At 62.1% G+C, this 17,272-nt stretch overlaps 1 protein-coding gene across 10 annotated transcripts in view; it reads left to right on the top strand.

Moving 5' to 3' along the window:
* The first annotated feature begins 882 nt into the window (after positions 1-882).
* Positions 883-17,272, top strand: part of MACF1 (microtubule actin crosslinking factor 1) — a 189,311-nt gene continuing 172,921 nt past the window's right edge. For 6 of the 10 annotated variants that reach the window (XM_064172710.1, XM_064172704.1, XM_064172706.1 and 3 more), the window contains exons 1-2: positions 883-1,104; positions 2,414-2,684. In XM_064172710.1, coding sequence (XP_064028780.1) covers positions 2,465-2,684 — 220 coding nt within the window. In that variant the 5' untranslated portion in view covers positions 883-1,104; positions 2,414-2,464. Of the gene's footprint in view, positions 1,105-2,413; positions 2,685-7,951; positions 8,114-17,272 lie in introns of those variants that run through there. The other 4 variants (XM_064172708.1, XM_064172707.1, XM_064172703.1 and 1 more) reach the window with 3 other exon arrangements.

Here is a 17,272-nt window from a genome sequence, read left to right as displayed (position 1 = left end):
GCCAGCTCCACCGAGACCCCAGGGGGACTGGGGCGCCGGGCTTGGCCCTGCCACACTCGGCGACGCCGCGGGAACAGCCGCGCTGGCTCCGGGCCGTGGCACGACGCCGCTGCCGCTCGCTGGGCCCCGCCGTCGGTGCAGGGCGGCTGGATCTGCCGTCGGCCGGAGCAGTTTATCCTGCTTCACTCCTGCCAGGCAGCTGGGGCTGTCCTGCAGCTCAGCCACCCCTTCGGGCTGCTGCTGGTGACCCTGCCCGCGCCGCGGCTGCTGCCGGCACTGACTCGCCTGGCACTGGGATGCTTCGTAGCCCCGCAGGTGAGGCCCTGGGCAGCACACGGCTTGTGGCTGCTTTCAGCACAGCCCCCCCAGACCCTTCCGGGCCTGACCCTGCTCCTGTGCCCCTGCTGCCTGCTGCTGCCAGGGCTGCTGCCTCCAATCGATGGGTGCTCTAATTATCCTGGCCTGGATAGAGGAGGTGCTGGGGGGGCCGGGGGCGGGGGGGGGAGGGCAGAATGAGAGGCTCTGTGGGGAGCTGCTTGGTGGTTTGGGGGCACCAATGGAGGTGCAGGGTAGGTCGTAAGCAGAGGGTGCCCAGGTGAGCTGTGGGCAGGTCAGGGGAGCCCCCTGTGCAAGGAGGGTGCAGGGTGGGTAGACGGCATCAGGGTGCTCTGGGGAGCCGTGGGCAGGTTGGAGGATACAGCACGGGTCGAGGGGTGCCCGGTGCTGGATCGGGGGTGCCCGGAGGGGAGTGTGCCGGAGTTGGGTTGGTGCAGGGGCGGGCGGCTGAGGCCGGTCCCCGGAGCTGCGAGAGGCGGGAGGCGGTCGGGACCCCCCCGCCGCTTCGTGCCGCCCCGGTGGGCAGGGCCGGGGGAGGCGCCGCGGCGGCGGGAGAGAACGGCGGGGCCGGGAACGGCCGTACCGGGAGCGGCCGTACCGGGAGCGGCCGTACCGGGAGCGCACGGCGGGGCCAAGCAGCCGCAGGGGAGCCGGGAGCGCACGGCCGGGTCCAGGGCCCGGGCCGGGGTCGGTAGCTGCTGCGGCTGCTGCACCGGGAAAGCCGCTTCCTGCCTGCACCGAGCCACCGGGACCGGAGAGCTGCCGGGGGTGAGCGGGGCCGGGCTGCGGGAACGGTGGGTGCGCACCGGAGATGGAGCGAGGAAAGGCGGCGGATGGGGCGGGGATGGAGCTGGGATGGAGCACGAGCAGCAGGAGATGGAGATGGAGCAGGGCTGGGGCGAGGAAAGGCGGCGGATGGGAACGCGGATGGAGCGGGGAAGGGGGCGCAGCAGGCGCCGGGGCTGGGCTAGGGCTGCGGGCACCGAAGGATGCCAAAGGAAACAGGGCAAGGGGGGAGCCCAGCCCCGTGTGCCCCCGCCGAGCTGTGCCCGCACCCCGCTGCCTTCCCGCACCTGCTGCACCCCCTGCCCGCCTCGCACACCAGGTCTCAACCCCTGCAGCTCTCCCTCCCAACCCTTCGGGTTCCCCAAAAGCAGGGCGAGGGCTGAGCCCCAGGGTGCTGGTGGCAGCGCTGGGGGGGGGGGGACACGGGGGTTTGGGCCAGGATTGGTGCCTTTCTTGCGGGTTTCCGTGAGGGGGTGAATGACTCATGGAATCCTTTTCTCCCTTCATGGAATCCTTTCTCCCTTTCTTGCAATGTTGTTTCGGGGTTTGGGTGTGTTTTTTTTTTGGGGGGGGGGGGAGGAAGTCTCTTTGTTCCTGTTTTGCTGATGAAATGATGGGAATAAGGAAAGGCTGGGAGCGATGGAGGCGGCTCCTCCGCCGCCGCACCTCGGCTGTAGGAGTCTCAAGCATTTCGTGTGCATTTCTCTCGGTCGAGCTCTTAGAGGACACAATGAGAACGGTTTGAAACCCGCCTCATGCAAGGTGCTCGTTTGCCCAGCGTGTGTGTGTGTGCGTGGCACAGCTCGCCCTGCGTGCCACGGAAAGCTCAACCATCCCCTCCCCTCCCCCCCATCATTTAATGGGGTTTTTATTTATGTGCTTATTTATTTAATGATCCTCCTCCCCCAAACCTTGCTCTCGTTCCGAGAGGGGGAATCGCTGAGGGTACAAAGGGCAGTGCCCATCTGATGGCTTCTTCTTGTAGTGAGCACAAAGAAATCGAACCCAAAAGGATGGGTGAGCTGGTGCTGGGGATGCCAGCCTGAGCTTTACTGGCCACTGCCCCCATCCCTGGTTTCCCCAGCTGTCAGAGCAGTGAGGGGGAGGCTGAGGTGGCATTTAGGAGCTCTGGGAGGGCTGATTCGCTTGCCCGTGAAGGTGTTTGGGCACAGGCATGAGGGCAGAGGTGTCCGTGGTGGGGTGATCCCTTCTCCATCACCCCTAGCACCCGCGGCAGGGAGGGAGCCGCTGCCGGTGGCCCGGTGTCAGGCGCTGTTTGCTCCTTCTGCAGGCTGCTGCCCGTGGGGACGTCCTGCCAGCCTTGCTGCCCGCACCCTGGGCCATGTCGTCCTCCGACGAGGAGACCCTCAGCGAGCGGTCGTGCCGGAGCGAGCGGTCGTGCCGGAGCGAGCGCTCCTACCGCAGCGAGCGCTCGGGCAGCCTCTCCCCGTGCCCCCCCGGGGACACCTTGCCCTGGAATTTACCTCTCCACGAGCAGAGGAAGCGGAAGAGCCAGGACTCGGTGCTGGACCCGGCCGAGAGGGCTGTCGTCAGGGTGGCAGGTAAGGCAGCGCCCCGTTCCGTGGTGGCTCCCCCCGAGGACGGACAGAAAGGGCTCCCCGGGCTCCTCTCGCGGTGCCTTGGGATCGTGCCTGTACCCTGCCGCTCCCCAGGGACGCTGGGGGTGGATGGGACGAGGAGAAGGGGGATGGATGTGGCCTTTGGTGTCTGAGGGCCAGGGTGGGGGTTCGGCTCTGCGATGGCTTTGTCCTGTCTGATGGCTTTGTCCTGCCCGGGCAGGGCTCGCTGCGGGTTGTTTGTACCCGCAGCACGCTGGGGTTAAGGGATGACTGGGCACCCAGTTGGGCGACATTAAAACACCTAATTAAGGACTAAGTGGCTCTTCGGTGGAACAATGTCCTTGGCCAGACTCCAGGGAGGAATTTCCCTTGGGAGGTTTGTGATTCCCACCCAGCCGATGGAGCCGGCGCTGCTCCTTCCCCGTGACGGTGCCTGTCCTGTCGCTGTGGTCACCGGGGCACCTCGGGGTCCCTGTGCTGCTGGGTCATGGAGGGGACACTGCCCTGTGTGTCCTCTTGCCTGCAACTCTACCACGGTACCCACCGGCTGCTGTGACATCCCAGGGGAAGGGATGGGACTGGGAAGGAGAAACAGAGACAGGGACAGACCCACCGTGATTCCTTTTCCAAGCACTGGTTGATGGGGCTGGTGAGGACACCGCTCCTGGAGTCACCAAGGAGGGAGGATGGAGGAGCTTCTCTCAAGCTGGTGGCCCTGGATGTTGGAGCTGGGATTTGTTTCTTCGCCTGGGACAAATGGCCACTGGGGGCTTTGATCTGTGGCTGCTGGGGTCTGGCCCCTTCTCTCCACATCTCTTGGCCTTTGATCTGCTCCCAGTGGAGCAAACAGGGGCCTGGGGCCATTTGAGGGCCCTCTGCTGAGTTCTGATGGGGCCGTTCCCAGCTGCTGCCCCAAGAGAACTTCTGGAGGTGGGCGTGAGGGTGTCAAACCCCTGGGGCACCCACCCTACCCTGCCCACTCCTGCCAGCCCCCAGCTGGTGACCAAGTCGACCCCAGTGGTGGACTCCACACAGCCTGTGAGGACTTAGATTGGGAGCACTGGGGAGCAGAAGGCATTCTGCTGGCACATGGTCAGGGGTGGCAGTGGGAGGCTGGCTGGCTGCCCTCCCTGCCCACCCTACATGGGCGCAGAGGGGTGCAGCTGGCTCTGGCAGTGCCACGGTGCCGCTCGGGCGGGTTGTGCCATCCCAGCTCCGGGCGTCTTGGGGCAGGAAGAACCAGTTGAGTCAAATGATGGTTCTCAGGAAGGTGCTGGCTGGGGCTGGGGGAAGCAAATGTGCAGGGTGCGGCCGAGCCCTGCCCCAGGCACCAGCACCACCGAGGGTGGGGAACGGCTCAGCTGCTGGGGTCCCACCGTGCCCATCACTGCTCATGGACTGCTCATGGACTGCCCAGGCTGGTGGTGGAGTCACCATCGTTGGAGGTGTTCAAGAACCCTGTGGACATGGCCCCTGGGGATGTGGTTTAGTGGCCGTGGTGGTCCTTAGGTTGATGGTTGGACTTAATGGTCTTGGAGGTCTTCTCTAATCGAAGCTATTCTATGAGTCTGTGGCTCCACACTCTGAAAACCTCATCCTGACGGCCAGGAGGGGTGCAGAGACCATTACCCCCCGTGGGCAGTGAGCCGAGCACTCTCCACACCTCCAGGGCTGGACCCTGCTGAGCCATTTCCCCAGTTGCCTTTCTCCCCGTGTGCCCAGGCTGCTGGGGTCCTACCACCCCCATCGCGGCTCACGGACTGGTTCTGCTCTGAAAAAAACCACAGCCCCGTCCTGCTGGGTGCTGAGCAGCCTCCCGCACCGCAGGGCCGGACCCTGCTGAGGCACAGCCGTTCCCTCAGCTGCCTTTCTCCCTGCCCGCCCGGGATGCCGAGCGCTTGTCACGCTGGCTGGATCCAGCCCCTGATGAAAGGCAGGGAGGTGGCACCGAATCCGCTCTCCCGCAGCTTGCCCGTTAAAAACTAAGCGGGGAGGTGGTGCAGCGAGACAGGGCTGAGCTCGGCAAGAAAGAGTTCGGAGACAGTTTTGTGTCACCGGGTTTGGAAATGAGCTGAAATATTGATCGGGCTCCTTGCATTATTCAGAGGGGCTGTCTGCAGCAGGCTGCCAGCCCCTGCTGCCTGTCCCCTCCCAGCGCTTAGGGACCAGGGATGGGGGCTGTCGGGATGCGCCCAAAGTGGGCTGGCACCTCTCGGGGTGCCTGGGGAGGTGGACAGGGCTCGGCTTACTGGGACCCCTGGGAACGGAGCCTAGGCATTGTGTGGGGATAAGTAGGGGGGGTTCTCACATCTGGCTTGTGGGACCCTGCAGAGGTGGCACAGGAGACATTTAGGTGGCTTTAGGGGGACATGTGGATCTGGGGTGCTCCCAAACTCACTGTCCGTGGGGGCTGATGGTCTCTGCATCCCTTCTGGCCATCGGAGCCAGGGAAGGGAGGGCACAGCTGTGCCCTGGGAGGGGACACACCCGTGCTGGTGTCCAATCGCGGGGGACTGGGACTTGTTGCTCCCTCTCTGGGTTGCCTGTGGCCAGACAGCCCCTGGAGCCGTTCTCTGCTTTGCTGGCATTGTCCTGGAAGGTGATGGCATGGGGACGGGACGGGGTGGGTGAAGAAGGGAGGGCAGAGGGGGAGTGGGACGTGGCAGGTCAGAGTTGGACCCTTGGCACCTTGTTCTGTCTTGCTCCAGCAGCTTGGCAGAGGGTGAGGGTGGTGCCCTGGGGGGGCTGCTCTGGAATGAAAAGGCTTTTTCATCCTGGACCTGTTGGCACTGAGTCCTGCCAGAGGTCGCCGTGCGGTGCTGAGGGGGGGTGCTGGTGGTGTTGGGGTGTGAGGGGCTGGGAGGGGACAAGGGGTGAGCAGCAGGGCAGGAGCGCCAGGAGAGGCGTCGCGAGGGCTTTGCAAGGGCTGTGCTTGGTCTGCATGAAAGGGCTCCTGGGAGTCCTTTGTCACCCGGGAGCGTCACCCGAGGCGCTGGCAGAGGCAGCCTTGGCTGAGCAGGGAAGGGGGTGGGGGGGACGGGTGAGGGGGACGAGAGCTCCGTGCCTGGGACGTGGGAACAAAACCTCCTCCCTCCCCGCTGCCTTGGGAGCCGCGAAGCCGCCCGCTGCTGGGGCAGGGGCAGCGTTTGGGCAGCTCTCCCGACGCCCGAGGAGGAACTGGGAGGTGCCAGCTGGCGGCCGCAGAGTCCCCTTGAAGGCGTTTTTGGGTCAGCTGGATGCTGGGAGCGCAGGAACCTCCGCGGGGGCCGTGCCTGGCGGGGATGTTCTGCCGCCCAAGGATGGCTGCCCCCTTGCTTTGGCACCGACGGGGGACGTTAAGCTGTTAATTACTTCTCCTAATTAAGGTGCCACTCTGGAGGGGAGATGCCTCCACAGCTGGGGTGCAGAGGGTGGTCTGTGTAACCCCCACCTCGGGGTGGTGGCTGCAGAAGGAGGATGAGTATGATGATGAGGGTAAGGGTGAGAATGGGGGTAAGGATGAGGGTAAGGATGAAGGTAAGGGTAAGGATGAAGATGAGGGTAAAGATGAAGATGAGGGTAAGGATGAAGATAAGGGTAAGGATGAAGATGGGGGTAAGGATGAGGGTGAGGGTAAGAATGAAGATTAGGGTAAAGATGAAGATAAGGGTAAGGATGAAGATGATGGTTGCCTCTCACCATCACAGAGGCATGTGGGGTATAGTTCCCGCCCCTGGAGTGTCAGTGGGAGCTCAGGGGGGGTCTCCCCTGGGTGACAGTGGGGAGACACTCGCTGTCTGTGCCGAGTGGGATGGGGCTTTTCTGGTTGCCATGGATACCCAGCTGGCACAGCCTGGCCCTTGGGTTGCCATGGGAACATCTCAGCCAGGGTGAAAAAGCAGCATCTTGTGGTAGCCAAAAAGGGCTGGGATTTGCCCTGGCGAGTTGGCAGGGGCTGCTAAGGTGCCAAAGTGGGGGGGCTGGATCCAGCCTGGGCATGGGGAAGGGGCTTGCTGTTGGCTGAACAGGAGGTGCTGAGTAATGAGGTCACTGGGGTGTCCCCTGGGCTGTAGACATATGGGCTGTGTCCCCATAAGGGCTGTTTTGGGGGGCCTAGGGGGGTTGGCCAGGTCTTGGGGGCTCAGTGGGGTTTTGGTGGGTAGGGAGGTGCCAGGCAAGTTTGGCTTTGCACTCCATCCCTGTTTTCCCATTGAGGTTTACTCCCTGTTTTGCTGTGCCCCTTGGTGAGGTCCCCTTTGTTCCCCTGCAAGGTGATGCCAAGGGGCTCTCCATTCCACCCACAGCCCCCCAAAGCTTGGCATCCCCTGCACCCCATTCCTCTACCAGCTGCAGGTTTGGTAGCAGCAGGGACAGACCCTGACCCAGAGGATCTAGAGGTGGGATCTTGGGTAGTGTGGTGTTAATATCCTTGGCACCCAAGGGTAAAATGTGGGGCTTGAACCATGTGGGACTGCCCTTGGTCCGTGGCTCTTGGGCCAGTGGATCCCTTCCAGCAGCCCCAGTGGGCTGCAGAGCCTCAGTGCTTGGGGTCGGTGGGTGCAGGGCCATAGCGAGCTCCCCTCCTGGGGGGCAGCAGGACTGGGTCGGCTGAGATGCTCCCCGGCTTGGGTGGACTGAGCACTGGAATGCACTGGATCGCAGTGCTCTGGGCTCACTGGGCGGCAGCACTCTGGGTCACGGGCATGCACTGGCTGCCACCGGCGAGCGCTGGGAGGCTGCACTCCGCCAGGGGGCAGTAGCAGCGCCGGGAGGCGGTGGAGGGCCTGGGATGCCTCGGTGTCACGGCTGGTCCCGCCTAGGCGGTGCCACCTCCCGGTGTCTCCAGCCAGTGTCCCCTCCCAGTGCTCCCACCCAGTGTCACCTCGTGGTCTCTCCTCACCCTGTGCCATCTCCCGGCGTCCCCCCACCCAGTGACTCCTCCCGGCGCCACCCCACCCACTGTCACCTCCCGGCGTCCCCCATCGGGGGCTACCTCTCGCCGCCGCCAGAGGTCGCGGCAGGGCTAGGGCAAGTGTCAGAGGGCGGGATCATAACGAGGGGGCGGAGCCGGCGTAAAGGAGGCGTGACCATCCTCGGGGTGTGACCAATGAGAGAGGCGGGACCATGCAATGAGGGCGGAGCCTACTCGAGGGGGCGGGGCATACGAATGGGGCGGGGCATTCGCGAACGAGGCGGGGCCTTGTGGGCGGGGGCGGGGCGCGGGCGGGGCGCGGGCGGGCGGCGGCGCGGGCGGAAGCGGGGCTGGGCGCGGAGCGGGCGCAGTCCGGCCCTGGCCGCGCCGGCAGCTGCACCGGGGCCGCCGGCACAAAGGGCCGCCATGGCCGGCTACGTGCCGGGGCAGCTCCCGGCCAACCGCAGCCAGGAGAAGGAGTTTGTTCAGGCCTACGAGGACGTGCTGGAGCGTTATAAAGGTACCGCGATCGGTGGGGCCGGGTGTGGGGCCTGAAGTAACCGACTGGGGCGGCCCCGCGGGAGCTTGAGCCGGCGCCGTTCCTGCGCCTGTGGCTGAGGATCGGGACTGGGGGGGGTGGGTCGGGTCAGGTCTCGTCTGCTCCGGTTCCCGTGAGCTCTGCGTGGGTGGGATGCTTGGAGTGCGCATCCCCCGGGTTGCTCAGCGGTAGGGACAATGTTCGCTGCGTGGGGTGTTCCCGTGCGTGGGGTACTCGAGGGAGCAGTGTCCTCTGCGTGGGCTGTCCCCGTGCGTGGGGTAGCGAGGGGGACAGTGGTTCCTGCGTAGGCCGTCCCCATGCGTGGGGTAACCGAGGGAGGGAACAGTGTCCCCCCTGTGCGGGGTGTCTGGGGTCCCACTCTCTCTGGTTTCTCCTGTGTGGGGTACGCGAGGGGGCAGTGTCCCCTGCATGGGATGCCCGGGGTCTCAGTGTCTATGATGTCCCCTTCGTGGAGTACCCGGAGGCTGAGTGCTCCCTCCGTGGGGTGCCTGGGGTCCCAGTATCTAAGGTGTTTTCTGCGTGGGGTGTCTGTGACTTGGGTGTCCCTGTATGTCAGCTCTGTGGGGTGTCTAAGCGCTGGCCGGCCGTGGTGTCCCTTGTGTGGGATGCTCGGGGTCCGTGTTGTCCCCTTCCGTGGGCTGTCCGGGGGCTTAATGTTGCTCTGTGTGGTTCCCGGGGTCCCTGTGACCCCTGCATGGGCTTCTTAGGGGCAATGTGTCCCAATGTGTGGGTCATGGGCATCCCGGAGTGGATTCCTGGGGTCCTGCGCTCCCTGCAGGGGCTGTCCTGTATCCCAACGCCTCACCTTTCCTCCCAGAGCACCGCAGCATCCACCATCTGCACGCCCTTCCCCTGGGGTGGCATAAGATACGTGGGCACCCACTGCCTCCCCTCCTCTTTACCCTGGCTGCCCTGATCTCCCCATAGCCGCCCGTGGGGCTGAGCTTCGTCTCCCCGAGCCACACCTGGGCAGGCATGAAGGGCTGAGGTGCTGCCTAGGCCCCCGTGCCGGTGTCGGTACCGGCAGTGAGTGTGCAGTTTTGATGTCAGTGGCTCATCTCCGGGAGTTTTGTGCATTTCCACTCTTCTCCTTCTTCCATTCCCCCCTCCCCGAGTCTCTGCTGCAGAGATGAACTTGTCTCTGAGCCCGGATTTCAGCCCCACAGGACTCCCAGTGCTCAGCTTTGTAACTTCAGCAGCCAGGACTCTTTAAACCTTGGATGGCTGAGCCCAGCAGAGCTCCGAGCTCCCTGCTCCTGTTTCCTTTCCCTTCCTGCCTGCAGGAAAAAGGGGGAATAATGGATCCCCCTCCCTGCTCCCTGGTTCAGGGGGGTGCCACTCGCACTTCCCCGCGCTGGGAGAAAGGAGCAACCTCGCTCGGCTTTCACAGGCAGCAGGGAAGGAAAGCCTCTTTGGGTGCTTTGGGAAGGGGCTGGGTAATGTGACCTGGGCTTGCCCAAGCACTTGACAAACTTTTTATTAGTAATAATAAGGAAAAGAGAAGCTGCTTTGATGTCGTGGAGCTGAGCGTGGAGACGCGGAGGAAACGGTGCGGCGGCTGCCAACGGAAGGAGCTGCAGTTCGCCTCGGGTTTGCTTTGTTCCAAACGCCGAGCTGGAATTGCAGTGCCTCTGCCCGTGCTGGTCTTGGCTGTGGAGCATCCCTGGCCGGCAGTGCCGAGCTGGGTTCTCCTCTCACCCACCCCCTGCTGCAGCTCTCGGTGCCCTCTTTGAGCTGGGATCCCCCCCCTGTGAGGGAAGGGCTTTTAGTTTTTTTAGGTCAGACCTAAATTCAGCGCTAGGTTATGGTAGCTGCTTGGAAATGCCCTGCTGGGTGGTGTTTGATCTTGTTTGTGGTGTAAGGGAAATGAGTTTATACTGCAGCGAGGCTCTGCTCTGCCTTCCACCCCTTCTCAGGGCGTCTCATCTGTGCTGCAAGCCCCCCAGTTTAGGGACGCTGGTGGAGGTGTTGGCTCTTCCCTGCTTTCCTGTTGTTTTTATCTCCTATCTGGAACGAGTTTTCCGCTGGCTCATCCCCTCCCCCTCTTAATCCAGTGGGAAAAAAAAAGGAGTTTTCACCCAAGTGTGGCTGCTGAGGGCCGAGCAGGGTGAGGTGTGGGGCTTGGTCTCTTCTCCCTAGTCTCAGGTGATAGAAAATAGCCTGAAATTGTGCCAGGGGAGGGTTAGGTTGGAGATTAGCAACAATTTCTTTGCTGCAGGAGTGGTGAGGGATTGGCACAGGCTGCCCAGGGAGGTGGTGGAGTCTCCATCCCTGGAGGTGTTCAAGAGACCTGTGGGCATGGCACTTGGGGCTGTGGTTTGATGGCCATGATGGTGCTGGGTTGGTGCCTGGGCTCGATGATCTTGGAGGTCCTTCTCAACCCAAATAGTTCTATGACAACCTTGACGTTGGTGTCTGGCTCACGGTGGCCACTTCATCCCTGCTGCATCCAGGACTGGCTTGTGCCATCAGAGGGCAAGGAGGGAGCCAGGACTGCAAATGCCTCCCAGCCTTTCTATCAGACAGCTCCACTCTTCCTAACAGAAAGCAACCCAAAAAGGCCCAATCTGGGCAGCAAAGGCCTTCACCATCGAGCAAGCTGGGACAAGCCTGGAGGTCAGTGAGTGGCACAGGAAAGGTCCCGGAGCTGGCACAGCAAGCTGTGGATCCTGCCCGTCTCCAAGGAGCAGGAGTTAAGCAGCTGGCAGATCCCCGTGGTTCCTTTCTTTATCCAAACACCCACCTCAGGCAGAGCAGGGTAGGTGGGTGCTGCAGCGCCGTGATGCTCGTGGGGTGCTCCTGCTCCCAGGCCCGCCAGGGGAGGAGGTTGGCGTCGGCGCCGTGAGCGCTGCGGGGGCACCCGGCCCTGCTGCCGGTGGAGCTGCTGTCAGGTGCTACGTGATGCTGCACCCTGGTCCTCCGGGGGGTGATTGAGCAAGAGGGGATCTGGGGGTGTGTGTGTGTGTGTAAGGCTCTGGGGCCAGCTCGCAGTGCTTGGAGTGTGGCAGTGCTGCTCAAGGAGTGGTTTGCTTCGGCTGCTGATGTGCTCAGTGGGCACAGCACCCTCCAGGGTGTGCTGTCCGGTGCAGCGCCCAGCACCTACAGCTGGGAGGTGTCCAGCACTGAGATCTTCACCAGTCTGGCCCAGTTGGAAGCCAGCAGGGCAGTTTCCCAGGGGGGCATGGTGTGGGGTGGCTCCCAGCCCTGCTTGCTTCCCAGCTGGGTCACAGTGCTGCGGCACATGCCATGACTGCTGGTGGGGCTAAGGACAGCACCACAGGGGTGGCAGTGAAGCTTTTGGGGACCCCTTTTGGATGTTGCCACCAGGGTCACATAGGAGATCTTGTGGGCCCTTCTGCATGCTACTACTATGGCAGAGCCACCAGTCTGAGGGTCTGGGCAGGAGGGGAGCGCTGGTCTGTCCTCCCTGGCAGCACAAGGGGTGATGTTGGAGCTCTTGTAGACCCTTCTGGATGCTGCCACCGTGGTGGAGCCACCAGTCAGAGGAGTCTGGGCAGGAGGGAGCCCTGGTCTGTCCTCCTGTGGGTGCTGAGTGGAGCTTGGCATCAGAAGGCTGCTCCCCATTCCCATGGACTGTCCCTCCTGTTGTGTTTTGGGAGGTGCTGACATTCACTGTCCCCTTAAGGAAAGCAGGAGGTGGCATCTGGCTGCACTGTGGCAGTGCAAGGGTGGCAGTGCTGGCAGTGCAAGGGTGGCAGTGCTGACAGTGCTGCTGGGCTGTGCTGAGCACGGGTCACAGCCCTCTAAACATTAACTCATTGATCTTACTGAAATCCTTTCGATAATTAACTCTTTTATTTTGGGGGGGGGGGGGAAGGATCAGGGCTGGAAACCTGCAGCTGGAGTGTCCTGGAAACCTTGTCCCAGCCCTGGTGCTGTCTGTGCCTGCCCCGTGGTGCCCAGCACGTGGCCTGGCTTGTTTGAACTGGGCAGCATGGGATGGCTTTGTCACCTTGAGTGCTTAAGCTGAGTCAGTGTTAGGGAGGGAACAACCTTCTCAGGGGTTGGAGGACACCTCAGGGCGGGCAGAAGTGTGGGACCCTTGTATCTGGGGTACATTGGACCCCTCCTCCTGGTCGGTGGGCAGCAGTCGTGGCCACATTCATCTCTGGAGCAGTTTTGGGTTTCTACTTGTGTCTTGTCTTCTGCTTTAAGAAATGCCACCAGAGGTGTGTGGACCCCAGAGCTGGAGTCTTGGAGCCTGAAGGTGCCCTCAGCTCCTTGAGCTGAGCATGCAGCTGCCTCCTGCCCCGGGGCTGTTGCTGCTGGGATTGCATCCTGCAAGGATAAACATCGTTGCTGGGTGGTGCTGAGCAGGTTGCAAGACGCCTCTGTGGTCTGCAAGAGTGCTGTCGGGACTGGCAGCGTGCTGGTGACTCCTCACTGGGGGAGAGGAAGCCCTTCTTCCTCTTCATCACCCACGAGAAGGGCTGACCGTGGCAGTGGAGAGTCCCCGGTGCAGGGCAGCTGCAAGCCGCTGGTTTGTCACCATCAGGATGATTAACCCTCGATGGGGGTTTTTGGGCGGGGGATGCAATGCAGCAGTTGCTGACTTCCCTGGGCCAGGGGCAGGACCAGAGACCAAGGGTGGGCTGAGGGAGGCAGCAGGAGCCTCGGGCTGCCCGCAGGGTGGAGCAGGAGGGCATGGTGGAAGGTGCTGCTTTGCTGCTGTTTGTTTTGGCCAAGAGGGAAATGCAGTTGGTGGTGTGTCAGGTGAGAGGATCCACCCGGCCTCGCCCGGCCGCTTTCTGCTGCCTGCCTGCTGGAGTCATCGCCGTTCCCAGCAGCTGATGGTGCCTCCTGGGCTGGCAGAGCCACGTGCCTCGCCCCGCGTCCCGCTGGCACCTCCACTCGCAGAAGCAATGGCAGTGCCAGCGTCGTTAGCAGGCGGCCAGGACGAAGCAGCACCGTGGCTGAGCCTTGCTTGCAGGGCTGCTGCCTGCTTTTCCTGGTTGTATCACAGAGTGTCAGGGGCTGGAAGGGACTTGCAGAGCTCAGCCAGTCCAACCCCCCTGCCAGAGCAGGAGCACCCAGAGCAGATCACACAGGAACACATCCAGGTGGCTTTGGACTGTCTTCAGAGAGGGAGACTCCACAGCCCCCCCGGGCAGCCTGTGCCAGGGCTCTGGCACCCTCATAGGGAAAAAAAATCCTCCTTGTGTTTAAATGAAGCTTCCTCTGCCTCAGCTTCCACCTTTGCCCCTGGACCTGGCACTGGGCATCACCCAGCAGAGCCTGGCTGCAGCCTCCTGCCACTCACCTGCACATCTTTAGAACCATTGATGAGGTCACCTCTCAGTCTCCTCCTCTCCTCCAAGCTCCCAGCCCCAGCTCCCTCAGGCTCTGCTCCTAACAGAGCTGTTCCATTCCCTTCAGCATCTGTGGCTCTGTGCTGGACTCTCTCAAGCAGTTGTATGTCCCTTTCAAACTGGGTGGCCTGGAACTGAACACAGTTCGGTGTCTTTCTGCCCCTTCCATGTGCTGAGAGAAGCCTTTGGGGAGCTTGGGGCTGTTGGTGCACATGGAAGGTGCCCCTGGTACCTCCCTGGCATAGCTACCAGGGCATGATGTGACTCCTGTGCCAGGAGGCTTTGATCTCTCAGCTGGCAGCTTGCTGCTGAGCTGCATCCTGGGGAAGGGCCCCTCTCCTCCTGCCCCTCTCCTCCTGCCCCTCTCCTCCTGCCCCTCTCCTCCTGCCCCTCTCCTCCTGCCCCTCTCCTCCTGCCCCTCTCCTCCTGCCCCTCTCCTCCTGCCCCTCTCCTCCTGCCCCTCTCCTCCTGATGTTCCTGTCGGAGCCTTTTCCTTCCTGGCTCCTGCTTCAGGGTGAGACTGGAGTCTTTGACCTCAGTCTGCTGGTTTCTGGCCAACCTCCTTTCCAGGCTCGTCTTGCTTGTGTCAGCTAAGTTTAGACTGCTCTGGACATAGCCATGGCTGATGCCAGAGGCAAGAAACCTCCCAGAGGGAAGTAGAAAAAGAGGTTTTATTTAAATTGCAAGAGCCTCAACGCAGCCCTTTGCATCCCAGGGTGATAAGTCCCTTTGTGTGCACTTAAACCAGATAAATGCCGGCTGTGGGGTGCTTCACTTTCTGGTTTCTCCTGTCTTGGTGCAGGCAGAAGCCACACCAGAGCTTGGGGAGGGTGTGAAGAAGCTGCTCCACTCTGGGGCTTCTCAGCTAAAGCCATTTCTTGCTCCGTCTCTCCTGCGTGGAGGAGCCTGCAGCCCTTGCCGGGGCCGTGGGCTCAGCCTGGTTCCTGCACGGGGGCACTGTTTGACCGCTGGCCGCAGCAGGAGGGCTGGGAGAGGCATGGGGCAGCAGGGAGGGTTGCACCGGGAGCTGGTGTGGCTCTTCCCAGGGACCTACTCCTCAGCCAGGGAAACTCTGGAAGGAAGGCTTTTGGCAGGTGTTTTAATTCCAGCCAAGGCTGAGCCCCAGGCAGCAGCGGGATGGGTGCTGGGGAGCATCCTGGGTGGGATTTGCAGCCGCTCAGGCTTGGGCTGCAGCTGGAGGGGGCAGAGTGGGGTGGTGCTGGTGTGGCTGGGGTGGTGCTGGTTTGAATCCATTGCCTCTCTGGAAGGAACACAAATGCCTTCTCATTAATATTCCCCAGGGATGGTTTCCATGAGCAGCCTCTGATGTGCTGGGGAGTGTGGGCAGGGCTGACTGATGCCTGGTGCGGGCTCTGCTCACCCCACGGGGCTCAGGGGCTGTGGGGGATGAGGTTCCTTGGGGCTCACAGGGATGAGATCCCTCTCCCTGAGCACAATTCCAGCCCTTCCCTGCTCCTCTCAACACCCTGAGCCGTACCCAGGGTGTTGCTGCCTCTGGAAGCTCCCTGCTGTGGATGGATCCTGGCAACATCAGCTGAGTTTTCCAAGGTGGATGAGGCAATCGCTGCCCCTGGGGTGAGGTGGTGCAGCTGTGGGTGTGAGGACACACCTGGCATGGGGATGGCAGCCTGCTGTGCTGGGAGCCCTTATTTCTGGAGCTGGTGGTGGCTAATACCCACAATGTGCCCCCCAGCATGACAACCCTTGGTGGGTTCATGGGGAGGACCCAGAAACCAGCTCCTCTTGGCACCCCAACTGGCTGCTGAGACCTTTCCCACCCCACCAGAGCCTGTGGGTGGGGTGGGAACCAGTGAAGCTGCTGCTGGGTGGTGGCAGGAGGGCAGTAGGTGCAGGCAGGGTGCAGGTCTTCATGGCATGGGGAGGAGAGCAGCTTCCTAGCAGCTTTTCCTTGCTACTGGCAGCCCCCATCCTGCATCCCAAGCAGCCAGGCTTGCAGCATCCCTGCTGGATGCTGACCTCGAGTTCCCACTTCTCCTTCCAGATGCTCTTTCTCTGGGCCTGTGGGAAGCTCCAGATTGAACATCTCAGTGCTGCCCTTGTCTGGGGGAGATGAGCCTTCTGGGGGGCTTCAAACAGCCTCCAACTTGGAAACAGCCTCTAGCTGGGCACCAGCTGAGGAGGTTCCCTGCGTGGCAGTAATGGCAAAGCCCAGAGGATTCCTGTGTTAAGGGGCTGGGAAGTTCCATTTCCAAGCTCACATTGTGGGATGTTGTGCATCTGGATGCATCCCACCCAGCCTGGGGGCCAGGGATGGGGATCCTCCAGCATCAGCTTCCCAAGGAGGTGGCTTGGTGGGCCTGGGGAGGTGGGTGGTCAGATTTGGGGTGTGTCTGGCAGTGGACATGGTAGAGTGAGCCCTTGGATGTGATCTGCAGCTGCAAGGGGAGCTTGTGTCCCTAAGTGGGGAGGGCTGCTGGGTTGAGGAGATTTGGGGTGAGGAGTGGGGTGCTGCTTCTGGCAGGGTGGGAACTGAGGCTCCCTCCTGCTCTGGTGGTACCAGTGGGAGCTTGGGTCCATCAGTGCTGGCCGTGGTGAGGTGAACTGCTGTGCTCTGTCCTGTGTTTGTGTCTGGTCCCTGCTGCTGCTGCCTCATGGGGCTGGGGGTGCCCCTGTGCCCCTGCATCACCCCCCCAGGTTTGTCAGTGATGTGGAGCAGTGAGCTGTGGCGGTTGGCTGGGCACTGCGAGGCCACAGCTGTGCCTGCTGCTGTCTCCTGAGCACAGCAGCCTGCATTTCCATTTCCCATTTCCTCTTGGACCCTGCTTCCCTCTGGGGAGTCCGAGCTGGCTGGCATGCATGCCCGCGCTGCCACAGCAGCCTCCTGCTCTGCCCTCCTCTGCTGGCACCAAGCACTTGGTAGCGATGCCAGGGGAGCTTTGCCAGCCTCCCACGGGTGATGAGTGCTGTGTTTTGCACCTCTACAGCACCCACATAGGTCTTCTGCTTTTCCAGCCTTTACTCTTGCCCACTTTGAGCTCTGCTGGGGTCCTTGTTCCTGGCTTCAAGCTGCCTGTGCGCATGCTGAGAGCAGAGCCGCAGATTGATGGGGGTTGGAGAGAACCTCCAGAGGTGACTGAGTCCAGAGCAGGTCACACAGGAGCACATCCAGATGGGGCTTGAAAGGAGGCTCCACAACCTCTCTGAGCAGCCTGCTCCAGGGCTCCAGCACCCTCACACCAAACAAGTTTCTCCTTGTGCTGAGGTGGAACCTCCTGGCTTGCAGTCTGTGTCTTGTCCTCATCCTGTTACAGGGCACCACTGACAAGAGCCTGGCCTCTCCTTGGCACCCTAACCCTAGCCCACTCTCCTTGGCACCCACCCTTCAGATAAGCATTAATAAGGTCTCCTGCCAGTCTTCTCTGCACTAAATAGCTCCAGATCTTTCACCCCCTCCTCATAAGTCCTGACACAGTTTGGGCCAGAGCTACCCCTGCCATGTCCCCCTCCTGTCCAAGCCCTTGCTTTGCCCTTGCTGCCTCCCAGCTGGCTGCTCCACAGCCGTGGGGCTGGGCCCTGGTCCCGGGGGGATGTTTGTGCTGACTTGTGACTGTCTCACAGTAACTTCTGCCTTGGTTTTTATTAATCACTCTGTGGGTCCTTGGTGGCCTCTCAGAAGTGCTTTTGCCAGCAGCTTGTTTTTCCCTGCGGGGAAGCTGCACACAAAGGCTGCCTTGGCACTGAGATTGGCCTTGACCTTGGGGCAGTTTTGCTGCAAGAGGTGTCCTGGTAAAACTACCCAACGGGAAGG

This window comes from Pogoniulus pusillus, chromosome 37 (genome assembly GCF_015220805.1).
Source record: "Pogoniulus pusillus isolate bPogPus1 chromosome 37, bPogPus1.pri, whole genome shotgun sequence".
NCBI lineage: Eukaryota > Metazoa > Chordata > Aves > Piciformes > Lybiidae > Pogoniulus > Pogoniulus pusillus.
The sequence above is the reverse complement of the archived record's forward strand: the minus strand, read 5'-3'. Positions and strand labels throughout refer to the sequence as shown.